Source organism: Loxodonta africana, chromosome 10 (genome assembly GCF_030014295.1).
Source record: "Loxodonta africana isolate mLoxAfr1 chromosome 10, mLoxAfr1.hap2, whole genome shotgun sequence".
NCBI lineage: Eukaryota > Metazoa > Chordata > Mammalia > Proboscidea > Elephantidae > Loxodonta > Loxodonta africana.
In genome coordinates this window covers 90,666,947-90,684,839 of record NC_087351.1, presented here as the reverse complement: position 1 = coordinate 90,684,839, position 17,893 = coordinate 90,666,947, and the positions used below count along the sequence as shown (strand labels likewise).

At 44.6% G+C, this 17,893-nt stretch overlaps 1 protein-coding gene across 4 annotated transcripts in view; it reads right to left on the bottom strand.

Moving 5' to 3' along the window:
- NRXN3 (neurexin 3) overlaps positions 1 to 17,893 on the bottom strand; it is a 1,785,202-nt gene that overhangs the window by 1,742,603 nt on the left and 24,706 nt on the right. For all 4 annotated transcript variants that reach the window (XM_023546430.2, XM_064292808.1, XM_023546429.2 and 1 more), the window contains exon 2: positions 5,794 to 5,811. In XM_023546430.2, the coding sequence (XP_023402198.1) occupies positions 5,794 to 5,811 (18 nt within the window). The remainder of the gene's footprint in view (positions 1 to 5,793; positions 5,812 to 17,893) is intronic.

Below are 17,893 nucleotides of genomic sequence, written 5' to 3'. Positions count from 1 at the left end.
GGATCAAGTAAGATAACTTACGATAAACCACCAGCTGCTGTGGAGTCGACTCCGACTCATGGTGACCCCATGTGTGTCATGGTAGAACTGTGCTCCATAAGGTTTTTTGTTTTGTTTTGTTTTCTCCATAGGGTTTCCAATGGCTGACTTTTTGAAAGCAGATCACCAGGCCTTTCTTCTGAGGCACCCATCAGTGGGCTCAAACCTCCAGCCTTTTAGTTAGCAGCCAAGTGCTTAACTTTTTGCACCATTCAATAGTTTAGACATTATCCATCCAATAGTTTAGACATTATCCATCCAATAGATAATTTATACATTGCTTTACGCTGTGCCAGGCACTGTTCTAAAGACTTTGCATGCATTAGGGTCACTTAATCTTAAAAACAGCCTCTGAGGTAGGTACTCTTAATATCCCCATTTTACAGATGAAGAAAGTAGGGTGCATACGGTAAAATAACTTGAACAATCCACACTGCTATGATTGAGCCAGGAGTCAACCCAGGCGACATCTGGCTTGGAGTTTGTGCTCTGACCCAGATTTGGCTGGTAGTAAATATTTTAGGCTTTGTAGGCCATACAACCTCTGTTGCAACTACTCAACTCTGCCTTTGTAGCCCTGAAGCAGCCATAGACAATATGTAAAGAATGAACATGGCTGTGTACCAATAAAACTTTATTTATAAACACTGGAACTTGAATTTCATAATTTTTTGTGCTACAAATTCTTCTTCTTTTGCTTTCACTCACTTAAAAATATAAAAACCATTCTTAGCTCACACACCATACAAAACCAGATGGCTGGTTGATTTGGCCCTTAAGCAGTAGTTTGCCAACCCCTGCTCTATCCTATACTATCCTGCCTTGCAGTGCGTCAACTTTTATAATAGTAACTGGCACATACTAAATGGCCAATGAATGTTCATTCTTTTTCCCTTCCCTCAGCTCAAAAAAAAAAAAAAATTTTTTTTTTTTTTCAGCTCAGTCTCTCACATTACCAGACCAGAAAGCAGATATTGTATGCTGTGCCCAGAAGAGCTGAGAAACAGGGCTTTAGCAGGGTGAACTGCCTCTTTCTTGGTAAAGACTTTTCTCTTCCCTTTGGCAAGAGTGACCAGGATTTTTTAAGGTAGTGCATCTCAACCTTTAATTTACACACATTTGGGGATCTTGATAAAACACAGAGCCTGATTCAGCAGGTCAGGGCTGGGGCCCGAGAGTCTGCATTTTTAAAAAGCTGACAGGTGATGCAATGCTGCTGGTCCATGACCCACACTTGTGCGAGCCAGGTCCTAGGGCATCCCTTTTGTCTTCACAGACACACATCAGACTCGTCAGATGCTTCCTCAGGCCAAGCTGGGCTACTCCCTGGAGACAAATCATCAGCTGCCCTCCCCACGGACAGCCCTGAGGTGACTTACACTGAACGGGAAGGACAAGGAGAAGCAGAGATCAAGAATGGGCAGAAGGGAGGCTCGCAGAAAGACCGTCAGCTCCTTCCGGCAGCAGCAGACGGAGGCCTCCTCCGGGCCAGGCAGACGGAGCTGTTCCTCCTAGCCCGCCTGCCAGGGCTCTGATGGACCGAAGCAAGAGGCCTATTTCCTCATTGGGCCTCTGAATAACTAGGGCACTTCCACAAGGTCACAGTTATTCATTTAAATTCCAGTTCTAATCAGCAGGCAGAGCCTGAGAAATTATCCCTTCTGAGGAGAGAGGCTGTCATTGGAGCCCACAAACAGCCCCACCTGGCTGGGAGGAGGAGGTGATAGGGGGAGGGGTCTCACGCCCACAGGCCCTAGCCTCTAGATCCTTCACCACTTTGCCCTCCTCCTCCTTCCCTCTAAAGGGCTTTATCTCCCCTTGGCAGAGGGCTCTGGAACTCACCAGAAGGGCAGGGTGGTGAACCACAAGCTGGGACTGCCCACCCTGGCCCACAAACAGCCCCAGAGAGACAATGACAAATCCCCCTGGGCCCAAAGTGTGGGATAAGGTACCTGCTAGGAGTTCCTTCTGGCAAGCAACTGGATACTCGGCCTTGGAGATGTCCCCTCCCCTCTCTGAGCCTCAGTTTCCTCATCTGAAGAGTAAGAGTTGGAGTCCTTTAACAGAATACCCTTTTAATTCCACATCTGGGGGCCCCAAAGAATCACAACGCCCCTGGCGCTTGTGCCCACACTTTTCGTTCAATAAATATTGAGGGCCTACTGTGTGCCCTGCACTGTGGGTAGAAGTGGGCATGCAGACATGGGTAAGACCCAGTCCCAGCCCACAGCTCTGCCTTGGAAATGGCAGGATGAAAAGAAAAAGAATGCAACCGCTAAAGTCACTAGCAGCTGGGTGGCACTGGGCAAGTTACCAAACCTCTCTGAGGCTTCTTTTTGTCATCTGCAATGAGGACCCTGACAGCCACCTGGAAGTGCTGATGTGAAGAGTTAAAAGAATGCACAAGAGGTCCCAGAGCTGAGGTACAGTCCACATGTGTGTCAATGCTTGCTGTTGGTTTTGTTATTCTGAACCTCCTGTAGGTTTTCTGTGCAGAAGCCCAGGGAAAATTGCCTACCTGTCCTCTCCTGAGCGGCCCCTCTCTCCGAGTCTCCAGCCTACCTCCTGGATCCTAGGAAAGGCGCTGCCTGCCAAGCCCCATCTCCAGTAGGTTTACTGCTAACCAATCGCCTCCACATGTAAAATTAATCAGTTAATCAATCGTCCCTTTATAGTCTTCAAGCAGCCTCTGGGTAAATAGTTATATTAGCTGGTGAAATCCCAATTTATCTTCCTAAAGGGAAGGAAAAAACATCAGAGAACCACTAAAGGCTTCTTGTTTGAGAGCCACAGTGCTTCTGGCTCAGGTCACCTGGCCAGGGTGAAGAGGGGCGGGAGGCTACCACCTGACCTCGGCCAGGGCCACTTCCTGCCACAGCCAGGGCCACAAGGTAAGGGCCTGCACCAGTGATTTGCTGAAGGCTCAGAAACCACAAAAAACAAGGAGTTGGTAGCATGAAGGAATTGACAATCAGCCTTTGAAATCTTAAGGGCAAAACCAACAGTGCAAGATCTTGGATTAGGGTGGATTCCCCTCTTGGCCCTACTACTTCATAACTGGATGACCTTAGGCACAGCTCCTAACCTCCCAGGATCCCATCTTCCTCAGCAGTTAAACAGGGCTTATGCTACACACCTCAGAGAGTTGTTAAGGGAATAAATTGAGGTAATGGTGGTGAAATTGGAATGGTGCTGTCAGGCTACAGTTGTTGTTATCTGAGGAAGGGTCACTCCCAGACCGCCAAGCCTTTGAAGAGACACAAAGCAGAGCCTACGGGCCCACTGCGTTTCATGCCACCATACTGTCTCACCCAGGGCCAGGGCCACAGCTAGCCAATATGGTGCCTATGTGGTCGGATCCAGGCCCCTGGTACAGGCTTGGCAAAAAAAACGCAGGCTGGATTTCAGCCTTCGTGTGTTACCTCAGCTGGGAGCCCCTAAATGGGGTACAATATGCACGACTCTACATGGTCACCCTAGGTCACACTTCTACAAATAGCAGAAGGAAGAGTGGTTAAGTTAAGAAGCACTTTTACAAAAACAACAACTTGAGGGGTTATGCTTACTCCCTCACCTCTTTTAGGAACCGAGCAGAGAGGCCTTCCCTGACCACCCTTTATAAACGATTAACTTTCCACACTCTCTATCTCCTTTGCCCGATTTCATTTTTCTCTATGGCACTTATCACCACAACCTGAGACAACATGTAATTATAATTATAATGGGGGGGGAAATGAACTAATAAACCAATGAGAGTGTGTGTGTATACATGAAGGAGACCCAGGGTAGATTCCCAGCTGAGGCGCCACATGCACAGCCACCATCTGTCTATCAGTGGAGGCTTGGATGTTGCTACGATGTTGAACAGGTTTCAGAAGAACTTCCAGACTAAGACAGACTAGGAAGAAATGCCTGGCCATCTACTTCCAAAAATTCAGCCAGTGAAAACTGTGTGAATCACAACGGTCTGATTCCTTTGTACATGGGGTTAACATGAGTCAGATGTCAATTCGACAGCAGCTAACAATGTATGTGTGTGTGTGTATATAATATTATTTTAATACATTGATCCATTATCTGTCCCCCTCCACCAGAATAAAATAAAATGTCCACAAGGTCAGTGACCGTGTCTTGTTCATTGCTTTATCCCCAGTGCCTAGAACAGTGTGTGCAAGATAGTAGATTCTCAGTAAATGTTTGTTGGGTGAACGATTGAAATAAAATATTATTAAATGGAAGAAATGTATTTAACAATGTGTTCCTAGAAAATACTGTGATGTGCTTTGATCCAAAAGCCAGTTGTTTTCAAGTGGAGAGGCAGAAATAAAACAGAGACAAGAGAACGCCCCTGTATTAGCTAGGGAAAGTGGTATTATTCTCTTATGTTGTATAATATCCCATATAGATCAATGATCAGAAGGACCTGCTCAAGTCTGGTTGATTATTCCAGATACTGAAAAACAAAAAGGATGCATCCATTTGAAAAGAGGGTTGGTAGTAAAAAAAAAAGTCACGTTACCTCCAAGCAAAATAAACAAACAATAGCCTCATTAGGAAATACTTACAAGATCTTCAATCCTTGATGCTTTTCAGTCTTGGGACCCAGTATGTTCCAAGGGTGTAGGCACCGGCTCTAGGGTTAGGAAGTTCTAAGTGCAAATCCCAGTGCTACCAAGGACTACCTCCATGACCTGGGGCAAACTGTGAACCCCTCAAGCCTTAAGTTTCCTTCACATTAAAAGGAAGATAGCAATATCTACCTTGCATGGATGTTATAAGGATTAAATGCTAAAAGGACTGAACAAAAAAGCATGTGAAAGTATCTAAGAAAGATGAGGTTCTCGTCCTACTTACGTGGTAGGGTTGCTCTTAACTCAATGTTCTAGACACTTTAGAGTGGTCTCCAAACTTGGTCCAGCATTATCTGACACTTTGTATCTGCAAATGGTTGGGTCATCTCATATGTGTCAGTCTCTCTTAGTCTATCTGCCTATTTATGTATATAATATATATACATTTATATATCTGTATGTATATATATATTTTTTATGTATACATCTATGTGCCCATGTGTCTATATGTACATACATGCGTATATAAACATATACCAAATGCTTAAAATGAGGACTCGAGTACGTTTTTTAAAAAGAGAAACGTAGTTATTAGGGTTCTTCCATTTGTCCGTTGACAAAAACCATTGCTCTACTTTTCTTTTTTACAGTGCACATGTATTATTTACATAACCGGGGGTCAGGGGAACCAATACTGCTAATCTTGTTATGGAAAAAAAGAAGTTTCCTAAAATAAAAAGAAAGAAACCTTTTTTCACCCACATATTTTCCATACTCAGCATGTCATATCTCCAACTTTCAAACACACAAAGCTACAGAAGATTTATGGAAAACAAGGCAAAAATGCTCATTAAGTTGGAGGAGAGACATCTTGAGAACATTTCAAAAAATATTTTCAAAAAAATGCTTATTTCCCATTTCCTTGATTTACCCAGAAACATTACTCAAAAGGAAGTGATTGTTTAAGTATGGGAACCACATTCCTTCGGTTTTAAAATGGTTCTTTGAAACCAACGTGAATCCATCAATTCAAAGAATTTCTTCTTCTAAACCTAAGTGTAATATACTGAGATTATGTCCTGTTATAATCCTCAGCAAAAGGTCTCACTCAAAGTCACTCAAACCATGCACAATTTAGCAGAAGGAAAATTCCCATGGCAGCTGTGCAAACACACAGACTTACCTGGACCTTGACTGACATCTGTGGTGGCATTTTCAAAAGCAGGGAAAGGGAAAGGAGAGAGAAGGGGAGAGAAAGGAAGAAGAGTGTTAGCAGCACACGCACACATTACAATACGCCCTTGCATGACTACCAAGTTCATGCAAGACCCAAAAGTGATCAGCTTCTGAGCACTTAGCTCTACCTTCACCCAAAACTACCCATGCAAGTTGAGAGGCCAAGCTCCCTTTTCACTGTGCATGTAGCAAGAGAGCTGAGCTTCACATCTGTCCGGAGAGACATCATCCTGGAGTCAGATAGGGCTCCAAAGAGCCAAGCAGGCTGGGATCCTGCAAGAATATTGGTTAAAATACTCTGGTTGATTTCTGCACACCAACACCAAAGCAAATCTTTCTTTTCTCCAGGTACCGCAAGGAAGTCAAACAAGGTTTCCCAGCAGAAAGAAAAAAATAATAAGCCACTGAAGAACAAAGAGAAAGAGGCATAAGAATTAAGATAAAAGTTGTAGCATTACTGACCACATAGGGACTGACAGACACAAGATCACAAAACATTTATAATCCGCTCTTCTTCCCAAGATTCCCAGTGACCATTCTTCATCACAGACAGCTGTGTGTGTGCATGAGATTGTGTGTGAGTCTATAATTCACACTACAAATTGAAATTCTGCTTCCTCCTTTAATTTTCACCTCATCATTAATGATGGGAATTGCCACTTGAAATCACTTTTGACAAATACAAATAAACTCCTAACCCTGGGAAGGTTGACATTTGGATTAAGCCAATGAACCTTCAGAAAATGAAGAACTGTTCACTCCCACTGTCTCCATGAACAACACAATCTCCTCCCTCTGCCCTCAAATGTGAGATAGAATTGTGCTGGGGAAGCTTAACCAAGGGCAGCCCAAGGCATCGTTAAACTCCCAGACCCGAACTGTCAGTGGTCCACAGCATACACTACAGTGGAGGAGAAGGAACAAGGAATGGCCAGCAAACCCATCCAGACAATCATGAGAACTCACTTGAATCACTAAATGGTGGCTCTGTAGTAGTTATAGACATTTGTTGTTGTCGTTAGGCGCTGTTGAGTCGTTTTTTACTCAGAGCAAACCCTTGTGACAGAGTAGAACAGCCCCATAGGGTATTTTTCAGTTGTAATCTTTACGGAAGCAGACCGCCAGGTCTTTCTCTTGGAGAGCCGCTGGGTGGGTTCAAACCACCAACCTTTTCATTAGCAGCTGACCGCTTAAATTGTTTGCACCACCAAGGCTCCTTGAAATAGACATTATCTAGTTTAATTCATTTTTGTTAAGATGGAGGATGAAAGAGGTTAAGAGATCTACCCAAGGTCACACAGCTAGTTCAGAGTCTGGAGAAGATCCTAGGTCTCTTGAATCTCACCCAGTTCAATGTTCATTCAACTGAAATCCAGACTCTCAAGGGCATTTGGGACTCCAATTCAGTTTGCAGGCCAAAGTAAGCACCCTGTAGTCATGAAGGAGAGAGTGGGAGTTCCCCCAGGAGTGGGTGATGGTTTATCATCTGTGCCTTTAGTCTGCTGCCTTAACAAGGTGGGCAATGCCCTCCATGAGATAAAACACCTGCAGATTTGTAAAGCTCCAGAGTCCTTAGGGCTCTTGACCCAGGAAAACTCAGACCCCAACTGGACTGAGCTGTGAGCTATGCCTCAGCATCAGGAGGGGCAGACCCATGGCAACAGCTTAGCCAGTCTCCAGCCCATGCCCTATATTCCGTATAAGCTTTATCTGCCCAAAGAGACTTCTAGAGAGCTCTGAGTCATTCTCCAGCCACAACCCCTTTCAGGTTTTCTGGTGAGTTAGATTTAGGGGTGGAGTGGCAGGACAGAGGAAGAAAAGAGGTGAAATAAAAGAGGTGGGAAGAGAAAACATGCTGCATAAATAACGAAGCAGGGCCATTAACTGTGACTGATGGATTGCCTAGAATAGCGGTCTTTAGAATACCCTTAATTAAACAGGTCTCAAACTGTTTACATGTGGTGGAGTTCTGTGGTGGGTTTATAAACACCATTGTTCAAAGAAGCATGATCTATGGGGGCACCAAAACCCAAGGGAAACAGGCTATCTTGGGATCCCCAAAGGTATTTCAATACTAATTAGTTGCCCATTTTGGCATTGTGGTTACCAGCTTAAGCTTCAAGGACAGACAGTTCTGGGTTCAAATCCTAACCTGCTCTGTGGCTTTGGGCCAATCACTAAGATTCATTTTCCTCAGCTATAAAATGGGAATAATAACAGAGCCTTCCTCATGGTATTGTTCTGAGAATCAAAAGAGATTAAATGCTTGTAAAGAAAGCAGTTAACTCAGTACAAGGTAAACACTGCATGAATGTTAGCTGCTGTGATTATTATCACTGTGAAATTCCACAAGCAGAGGTACCAAAAAATATTGACCAGATGACTCACTGGGAACACCAAAGAGACCACAAGAATTACACTCTATTTCTTTTGGTGATTTTGGTTCAACTCTTCCACTTATGAAGAGGTCATCTGCTCCAGCTCTCCCTCCCTCTGGCCCTTCTTTCCTTCCTCCCCACTACTCAGTGTGAAATGGGAGAAGGGGGGAGTTGAAGGATTCTGGATGACCAAGAGCAGAGGTCGAAACAAAATCCATTCTTATTTCTTTTGTTTTCCCTCCTCAAGCCTTCATTTGGCCCAGTTTCAGTCCTGCCCATAAAAATACAGCATGTGTTCTTGCCACAGAGGGGCAACAAGGCCACCAAGAAATACCTCCCTTAACCAGAGATCAGGAACTGAGCTCAGTTCCTGGCTACGGCACTGACCTGGGGACAGTTCAGGTCTTGATATTCAACTTGAGGAATAGAGACACAGTTATCACCTGGCCCCTGCCCCAAGAGGCAGTTAGTGACCCAAGTTTAACCAACATGAATGAAATGGCAAAGGTGGGGTGGAGTGATAAAAATCAGAATTTTCACAATCTCCATCTGCCATATTGTCTATCTAGCATCCCTTTCCACTTTTTGTAACAACCTCTGAGTTATCATCTGGGGAACCCCTTTTCCCACCCTCAGTCCATGTGATTTGGTAAAGTTAAATCTGCTCCTTTAGCTCTAAAAGCAGGCGTGTGAATCAGGCTGGGTCATCAGAATAGTCTCTCTCTTGAACAAAATACTTTGCTCAGGGACAGACATGTGACCCAAGCCAAGCCAATGAGAGTCTTCCCAGAGAATTTTGCTAGAATTATCAAGAAATAGAATGCTCTCTTATGCGAGCTAACAGATTCCATCTTTGTTACCATATGGAGACAGCCCACCTGAGAATGAGGTCAACAAAGAAGAAAACATGGTTTCCTGGTATAAAAATGGGGGTAAGACAGACCTAGAGTCAAATCCTGGCTGTGCCCTCTGTCCATAGGCAAGTGCCTTAACTTCTTTGAGACTTAATTTTCTCATCCATAAATGAAGATATTAAAAGTCTCTATCTTAATGGGTTTTATCAATTGAGATAAGCTACTCTTCATTCAATACATGTTTACTGAGCACCTATTATAGGCTAGGCCCTGCTTTAAATTCTGGGGACACAATTGGTGAACAAACCAGACGATATCTCTACCGTCATGAAGCTTGTGTTCTAATGAGAGAGGTACTCAATAAAAACAGACTTATTACAATATAATGTCAAATAGTGATTAGTGCTATGAAGAAAGGAAAAGCAGGGTAAATGGCAAAGGAGGGGCCCGATAATCACTAGAAAAAGACATAATGTTTGATAAAATAGAAAGTCAGTGAAAACAAGGGAAATCTTCAGTGAGATGGATTGACACAATAGCACAACAATGGATTCCAACATGATCATGAAGATGGCACAGTACTGGGGCAACATTTCATTTTGTTTTACATAAAGTCACCATGAGTCAGAGCCAACTCAACAGCAACTAACAATCACCACAAAGTTAAAGAAGGCCTTTCCAAGAAAGTAATATTTGAGCTGACACCTGAAGAAGGTGAACTATGAGGCTTCCACCTACCTGGCAAAGCCTGTTCAAGCAGGGAAATAGCAAATGTAAAGTCTCTAGGCAGAAGCCTCCTCCATTAGTGTTAGTTACTAGTTACTTCTACTTCTAGATCAAGAGGACCCAGGATTAGCTCATATAACCCTCTCTTGTCCTCCCATCCTGATAGTCACACACAGTCCTTGGCAGAGAGCAGTGTTCAAGAAATACACAGGGCAGGGGAAGGGAGATCTGATGAAAATTAATTCTGGCCAAATCTGTGGTCACCTCCCTTAGGACTGCCATGCTCAAGTGGCGGGGAGGGAAGGGCAGTAGCAAAGCAGGAAAGGAATAATTTCAAACCCCCGGACACCGTCCACCTACTCTCCTGAGCATCACAACCAGGGAAGAAGTAAATTGGGCCATTTCCACCTCTACTCAGTACCCCCAAGGACACTGATTGCATATTAAACCGAAACCTCAGCCACAAGTATGTACATTGAGCTCTTTTGTTTTGTTTTTTCTCAGTTCAGATGAAAGAATTCCCTAAAGTTGGGGGAGATCTGGCTCTTCTAACCATAGCGGAAGAAGAAAGAACTCTCCATCTACCCCTGTTGCACGTACAGCTAATAGCTCAGCCAGGGAACCATCTCACCTCACCCTTCATTTGGACTATATCATCTCAAGACGCAAGAGTTCATTACCCACCCACTCCTACTCACTGCTTCAACACCCCCCTCCCACACAGACACACACACTCCCTGCAGGAGACTGCGGAGTGTGGGGGGAGCTGCCCAGCCAGCCTCCTGCAGGCGAGTCCCAGCCAAACCTTCAGGGACCCCACCTGGTGAACTCTGCCTTGGGTCTGACCTATTTTGGAGGAGAGAAAATAGAATATAGATTTAAATGCAGTGGTGCTCTGGAAAACTACAGGCCTAGCAGTGGAAGAAAATAAAACAGTGGGAGGGAGCTGAGGAAGTGCTGGCGTGGCTGAGGATGGCAGCCCCCTAGGTCAATCTCATCTGGTTGTCAAGCACCTTTTCTTCTGCAAGGTGCTCCCATTTGTTTACACGTCTGTGTGTGTATGAATATGCGTGTGCACGTGTGTATGTACACTGTTGTTGTTAGTGCTGTTGAGTCAGTTCCGAGTCATGCTGTTGTTGTTCTTGTTGTTGTCAGGTGAAGTCAAGTCAGTTCCAACTCATAGTGACCCTATGCACAACAGAACGAAACACTGCCCAGTCCTGCACCAGCCTCACAATTGTTATGTTTGAGCCCATTGTTGCAGCTACTGTGTCAATCCATGTATAGCACAGAGTAGAACTGCCCCTAGAGTTTTCGGGGCTGTAATCTTTACAGAAAGAGACTGCCACATCTTTCTCCTGCAGGTGTATATGTATACACACACACATATACAGTGAAACTGTGAGAGCTGGAACTCAACGGGACCACCTTGTTTTTCTGGGTCTCACAAGTTTTCTGCCTCTGACAGGGTATAGTCACCACTTTTCTACTGCTCCCTATTAGTGGAAAATAGTTGAGTTTTCCATCTCTGACAGGTTTCTGCTTTACACAGATTCCGGCTTTCGCAGATTTTACTGTATGTATACCATGATAAGGTTTTTAACATTCTTAACAAAATGATCAGTTAACATTGACTAAGGGTTTTCTACATGCTAGGCATTCTTCTAAACTCCTTACAATTCTGTGTAAGAAAAAAAATTTTTTTTTATGCCCATTTTACAGATAAGGAAACGGAGGCAGAGAAAGCTTAGGTAATTGGCCCAAAGTCACACAGCTGGTAGAGCCAGAGCCTAAATCCTGGCAACCCAGCGGCAGACTCATCTCTCGCTCTTTGTGAACCACTATGCTGCTATCATCACCCCTCAGGGGGAAACTATGGTGATGAAATGGGATAATATCTGTATGTCCCTGGTGCAAAGCTATCTTAATAACATAAAAAAAATAAAGCTCACATTTATTGAGCATTCTGTGTGCCAGATGCTGTGCCAAGTACTTTACATGCATGATCTTGTGCAATCCTCACCACAACTCAAACAGGTAGGAACATTTTTCTTCCCATTTTACAGATAAGGAAACTAGGACCCAGAGAGGATGCTCCATCAATACTAACACCTCTCAGAGTCAGAGTGACACATCAGATAAGGGTCAAGCTGTGTTTCAAGAAGACTGCACATCAGGACTGGAACTGCCTGATCCACCCACGTACAAACTAGGAATAAGAATACTGGGCATCTCACAACAGTGAGAAAAAGGTACAGCCCAGAGCAGAGAGAAGGGGTCAAATGCAGTACACCCATAGACCAAGACAGCTGGGGCCCCTGCCCTGGGATCCCCGCTTCAGAGGGGCCCAGTCTGGTCCTTCTGTGGCCACACACCACCCAGGAACTGAGGAGTCCACAGGGCCAAATGGATGATCTCACCCAGAGTCTGCAGCACCTGTCCACCCTGGCAGACTATGCTCCAGTACCCAGAACTCCACGCCCAAATTCCCCAGGTCCACATGGGTCTCTTCCCTGAGCCCACTCTCCCAGGAGCAGACCAGCCCACTAGTATGTGTACTCCAATGGCCAAGGGGAAGCCTTTGTAAGAGCTGGGGGCTTCTACAGAGTGAAGTGTCACCCAAGTGTGCACAAGGGTCTCTGGGTGCTAGACAGAGCTGGAGGTGGGGTGAAGGCAGGCTAACACTAGCTTCCAGATATACGCTTGCCCCAGGCCTACAAATATCAGGGCAGACCTTCTACTGGCCTTCCTCTGAGGATTACCCTGAACCAGAACTAAAACCAGTTGCTGCCAAGTAGACATGGACTCATGGCAACCCCATGTGTGTCAGAGTAAGTGTGATCTACAGGGTTTTTCGAACCTCTAACTTTTGGGTTAGAAGGTGGGCCTATTAAGCCTTTGCACTACCCAGGGACTGACCATAACTAGAAGGTGGAAAAAGGCAAGGACAGCACCTCTGCAATGACCTATCCTCTCTTGCCTCCGAGGAGAATCAGTCCAAGGTTCTCCCATCTTCTCCAGGAACGAACACAGAAGTATTTTTTTTAGTTCAGAACTAAAACAAACTTCCAGCAGCGAGGAGACCGAGTTTCCTGTGTGCCAGGCTCTTTCAGGCTCTCTGCATCGAAGCTCTGAGCTCTTCAAACACAGGAAGAGTTGTGACTCTACGAAAAGCAGGGTAGTGTTAGCTTTATTCCCAACAAGGGAGACCGTTTATTGGGCTTTGTAGAGGGCTGAGCGCAGAGCTCTGGTGCTGTTTGCCTTTGTTCTTTGATGCTAATAACTCCAGATTGAAGATGAAGCAGCAGGTAGCTGCCCTGTCAGGTGTGAGCCAGCCTGGGAAGGCAGCGGTAGGGAGAGGAGCGGGATGAAAAGCAGAAAGCAACATGGGTGGCAGCCCTGTGAGCCAGGCCACTGCTGCACCTGAGAACCTCCAAGGGCTGTAAAAGAGTTGTAGTGACTCTGGCTTGAGGAAAGAGAGCTTGACTGACAGTTGGGAGAAAAGGCCGCCTACTCATTTCCGGTTCAAAGATCAGTGCAAATGGTCTTCTTTTGTGCTTTAGGGACTTTGAGCACAGACATGGGGGTTAGATAATCTGCACCTTGGCTTTTCTTAAAAAAACAAACTGTTGCCATTAACTCCATTCCAACTCATAGCGACCCCAGTTGTGATCCAATATTAAAAAAAAAAAAAAAAGCTGTCATTGAGTTGACTCCAACTCTAAACAACCCATGTGTGTCAAAGTAGAACTTTGCTCTGTAGGGTTTTCAATGGGTGATTTTTCGGAAGTAGGTAGCCAGGCTTTCTTCTGAGTGCCTCTGGGTGGACTTGAACCACCTGCCTTTTGGTTAGCAAACAAGTGTGTTAACCATTTGCACCACCCAGGGAGCTGTGATGAAGGAATATTTGGGGAAAATTTTTTAGCTTCACCTTCCTCACCTGCCACAAGGGAATAATGACAGTACAGTCAGTTCCCATCTCCCCCAACAGGGAGAGAGCATTGGAAAAGTCCTCACAGCAGATGAGCACTGCCTAGGGACAGGGCCAAATGCCCACTTCCAAGCAAAGAAATGGACGCTCCTACACATTCCTGCACGTTACCACACTATGCAAAATAGCACAATAAACCCCCTGGGCTTATAGGAAACACAGGGCTGGGTCACAGCACCCAAAAACTTCATCAGTGACACATTAAAAAAAAAAGATAGGAACTTAATAAAAATGCTAGCACAGCTTTACACATGTTGAATGGTTAAGAACTTTAAAAAGACCTAAAGTTGACTGTGGAAGTGGGCATGAGATGGGTGGCAGCGTCTGAGTTACTGTGAAGCAACAGAAGGAGAAAAGCCACTGCCATCGAGTCCACTCCAACTCACAGCGACCCTATAGGACAGAGTAGAACTGCCCCATAGGGTTTCCAAGGCTATAAATCTTTATGGAAGCAGACTGCCACATCTTTCTCCTACAGAGCAGCTGGTAGGTTCAAACTTCCCACCCTTCGGTTAGCAGCCAGGCGCTTTAACCACTGTGCCACCACAGCTCCTTGGTGGGAGGAGTGGCATCTGAAATTGGATGGAAAGGAATAACACCAGATGTGGATGGGCATGGCTCATAATACATACGGTAAACTGAGGTAGCTGATAGAGATTTGAGGTGTGTGTGTTTTGTGTATTTCTAAGGCTCAGTTCTGCTGGGTACAGAAGGGTTTCTCATAGACAAAATCGAGCATAATCAAAAGCAAACTTCTCATTATGCTCTAATTGCTCCCTAATATTATCAATTGCATTGGAACGAATTTGCATTTTTAAAATCAGCCTTATAGAAGAATTGACTGCACCTACCAACTCGAAGGCAAGGGGTTTGGTTTGGTTTTTTGATCAGCTGACGGGACTATTGTGAGGATCAAACAAGATGATCTACGTAAAGTGCTTAGCACACCTCTAGGCACACAGTCAGCACTCAATAAACACTCACTGTGACTATCATCATCAATGTCTCTGCTGGCAAGTGCCAAGTTGAGCTTCTTATCCACCTGGGTTAAGCCTTACAAAAAAAAGGCATCTCTAGGTAAAAAATACTTCCCAGCTTTGGACCGTGAGGTTGACACCTGCAATCATCTTCACCCAATGGGACAGGGATTTGGAAAAGTCCTCACAGTAGGTGGGTGCTGCCAGAGGGCAAGCCCAAGTACCCACTTCCTAAGTAAAAAAATGGATGCTCTCCTCTCCAAACTGCAGCATGACCCACCAGGGACAGGAACACACATCTGCATCTCATAGAGCACCTGGAAATCAAAAGAGAAACTGACCTAAAAAGAAGGCTGCCCCATCATCTGGTAGGATACAGAGGAGCCTATCACAGGAGAAGAAAGAAGTCAACGGATCCCTATGTTGGAAAACACAATTTCTGCCCTAGAGCAAGACATCCTCAGTTTCCCTTCCTCTTGCAGATAAAACAGAGGTTAAGAGGCAGGTTCTGGAGTCAGATAGGCTCAGGAAAAATCCAGCATCTTCTACACACATGTGAGCTTGAGCATGTTAACTAACCTCTCTGCGCTTTAGTTTACTCATCTGTAAAATGGGGATCCTCTACTTACCTAGCAGGAATGATGTGAGGGTTATAAGGACCATATGCAAAGGCACTGAGCACAGTGCCTGGCACAGAGCAAGCACTCAGTCAATAAGGTGCTATATCATTCATCCGTGCACTTAAGAAATGTTAACCAAGTGGCAATTTCTTGCTAGCCACTATGATAGATCTTGGTGTCAAAGAGAACTAAGCAGGGTCCCTATTCACAATGATAACATAAAGACATTTTTTTTTAAATGACCCAGATGACAAGTTCAGGATTATTATCCATTATGACCCCTTCCATTTGCAGAAGGCCTCCTATATGTCAGGTAGAGCAGCAGCATTGTCTATATATGACCTAGTTTAACCGTAACCATCACCCCCACTGGCCTAGGTACTATTATCCCCACTTAACAGACAAGAAAACTGAGGCTCAGGGAATTACCATCCCCAAGTCCACTTCACTCATAAGCAGTGAGCCATGGTTTGAACTCAGATTTACCTGCACCTGAAGCCCTGTTCCTTTCCATAGTACCATCCTTCCCTTACCAGTCTAACCACCCAAATAGATCACCCTTTGAGGCACGGGGCAAATTTCAGGGAGCTGGTGTGGGCTTGACTAGTCCAGTGGAACACTGATGGGAAGAACTGCTGGTCCTTAAATACATTACAGTGTACATGATGCGTATTATCATAGCCAAAACATGCTAGGCAAGATCTCCTGATCCACATTTCATAGAAAGGATGAGAAGTTGGGGCAACATCTCCAAAACTGAATTTCATGAAAATACAACATTCACCAAGATGGGAACAGAAGTTTCTTGAGGGGGAAAAAAAAAAACTCCTGTGGTCCAATAAATTCAGAAAACACTAAGTTAAACAAAGCTAATCAAGAGTCTCTTTGTTTAATCAAGTTAAACAAAGCTAATCAAGACTTCAGAAAGCCTCATCTATGCTAAGGTGCACTGTGATGTCCAAGAGAGGATACAGTATGTTATTTCTCAAATGTTTTTGGACTATTGGCGACTTTTCCTCCCATAGAACACCTAGTAACATCTCACAGACTACAGTTTCAGAAAGGCTGGGTCTGAGATTCTCAGAACAGCTGGCTTTCAATTTATCATAAGCCTTTAATTATCCTCACTCTTCTTTTGTCCCCACAGCGAGCCCTTGTGTTTGGTTCAATACAAAATAGCTAACATTTATTGCCCACTTACTACATGTCAGACACCGACTTAGGCACTGGAGACTCAAAAAGACTGCACTGGACGCAGTAATAGTAAATCTAATCAACTGAGAGAGGGCATAAACCTAACAGGATGGCTATGTATGACCATCCACTCTCACACTTAGCACTAGTGGGGGATTCAGGGTTGATGGAGAATGCTTCAAAGGCTTTTACTGGAGAAACCTTAAAATGGTCCCCAGAGAATGGACAGCAACAATTAAGTGGAGAGGAATCTTTTGCAAGAACATTTTACTGCAATTGGCTGGTGATCAGATGGACCCCCTTGAGGACTGGACTCTCGGGAGGCATGTAATCCACCAGGAAGACAATAGCTTTGAGCTTAAACATCAGCTTTGCTATTCATAATGTGACCTTGGGTAAGTTTCTCTGAGATTCACCTGTAAAACGGAGATCACTGTATCTACTTCAAAATTGTCAAGAGAATCAAAAGAGGCAAATGCACATAAAATGCCTAAGGACCTGCCTGGCACCATGCTCAGCACACATGAGTTCCTCAGTCTTTGATTGGTGGCTGCCTAGAGCGCTGTGTTAAGAAAAAAGTCTGAGGCTCCATCTGGACTTGGAAAGAAAAAGGGGTCATGATTGATTAGCAGTATCTGCCATGGGCTTGAGGAGGAGTGGGGGTTGAGAAGGAGTGCTGGCTCACCTGAGCTGGGTGTTTTCAAACAAATGCCTCCTGAAGGCCCTTGCCCTGAAGGAAGGAGCTTCTGATGACCTGAGGAACCTAGTAGGAGGCTCTTTCACTAAGAAGCCCCTTTCAGCTTCTCTGCTTTCCTTATGCACCCCACTTCCTCATTTTCAGAAAATGGGCAAGATTGAATTTTTTTCCCCTCATGAGGTAGGGGGATGTTACAATGTGACACTAGTATATTATCTGCTCTGGACCTAAGAAAGTCCCTTTTGAGCCAGAGAACCATGCATGTAGCCTACTAGTTAGTGCCAGTCCTGTTCTGAAGAGCTCAACAGGATTCGCAGGGAGCTCAGAAAGCCAGGCAAGAAGGCCCACTACCAGGAACCACAGCAATCGAATGAACAGAGTAGGAGCCCTTAAAATGAACCTCACATTTAGGGAAGCCCACAGACTACCAATGATATACTTTTTGTGTTATAATTATTATTAATCATCATTTTTATCTTGTAACTTCTATGGTACTGTAATTAAATGGAATAAAAAGAAAATACAAAGTGGAGGGAGTGTTTATGTGTTTGCTTCAGAGAGAATGGGGGAGAGGAAAAGCGAGAATTTCAGAAATAGAAGAGTTCTAGGA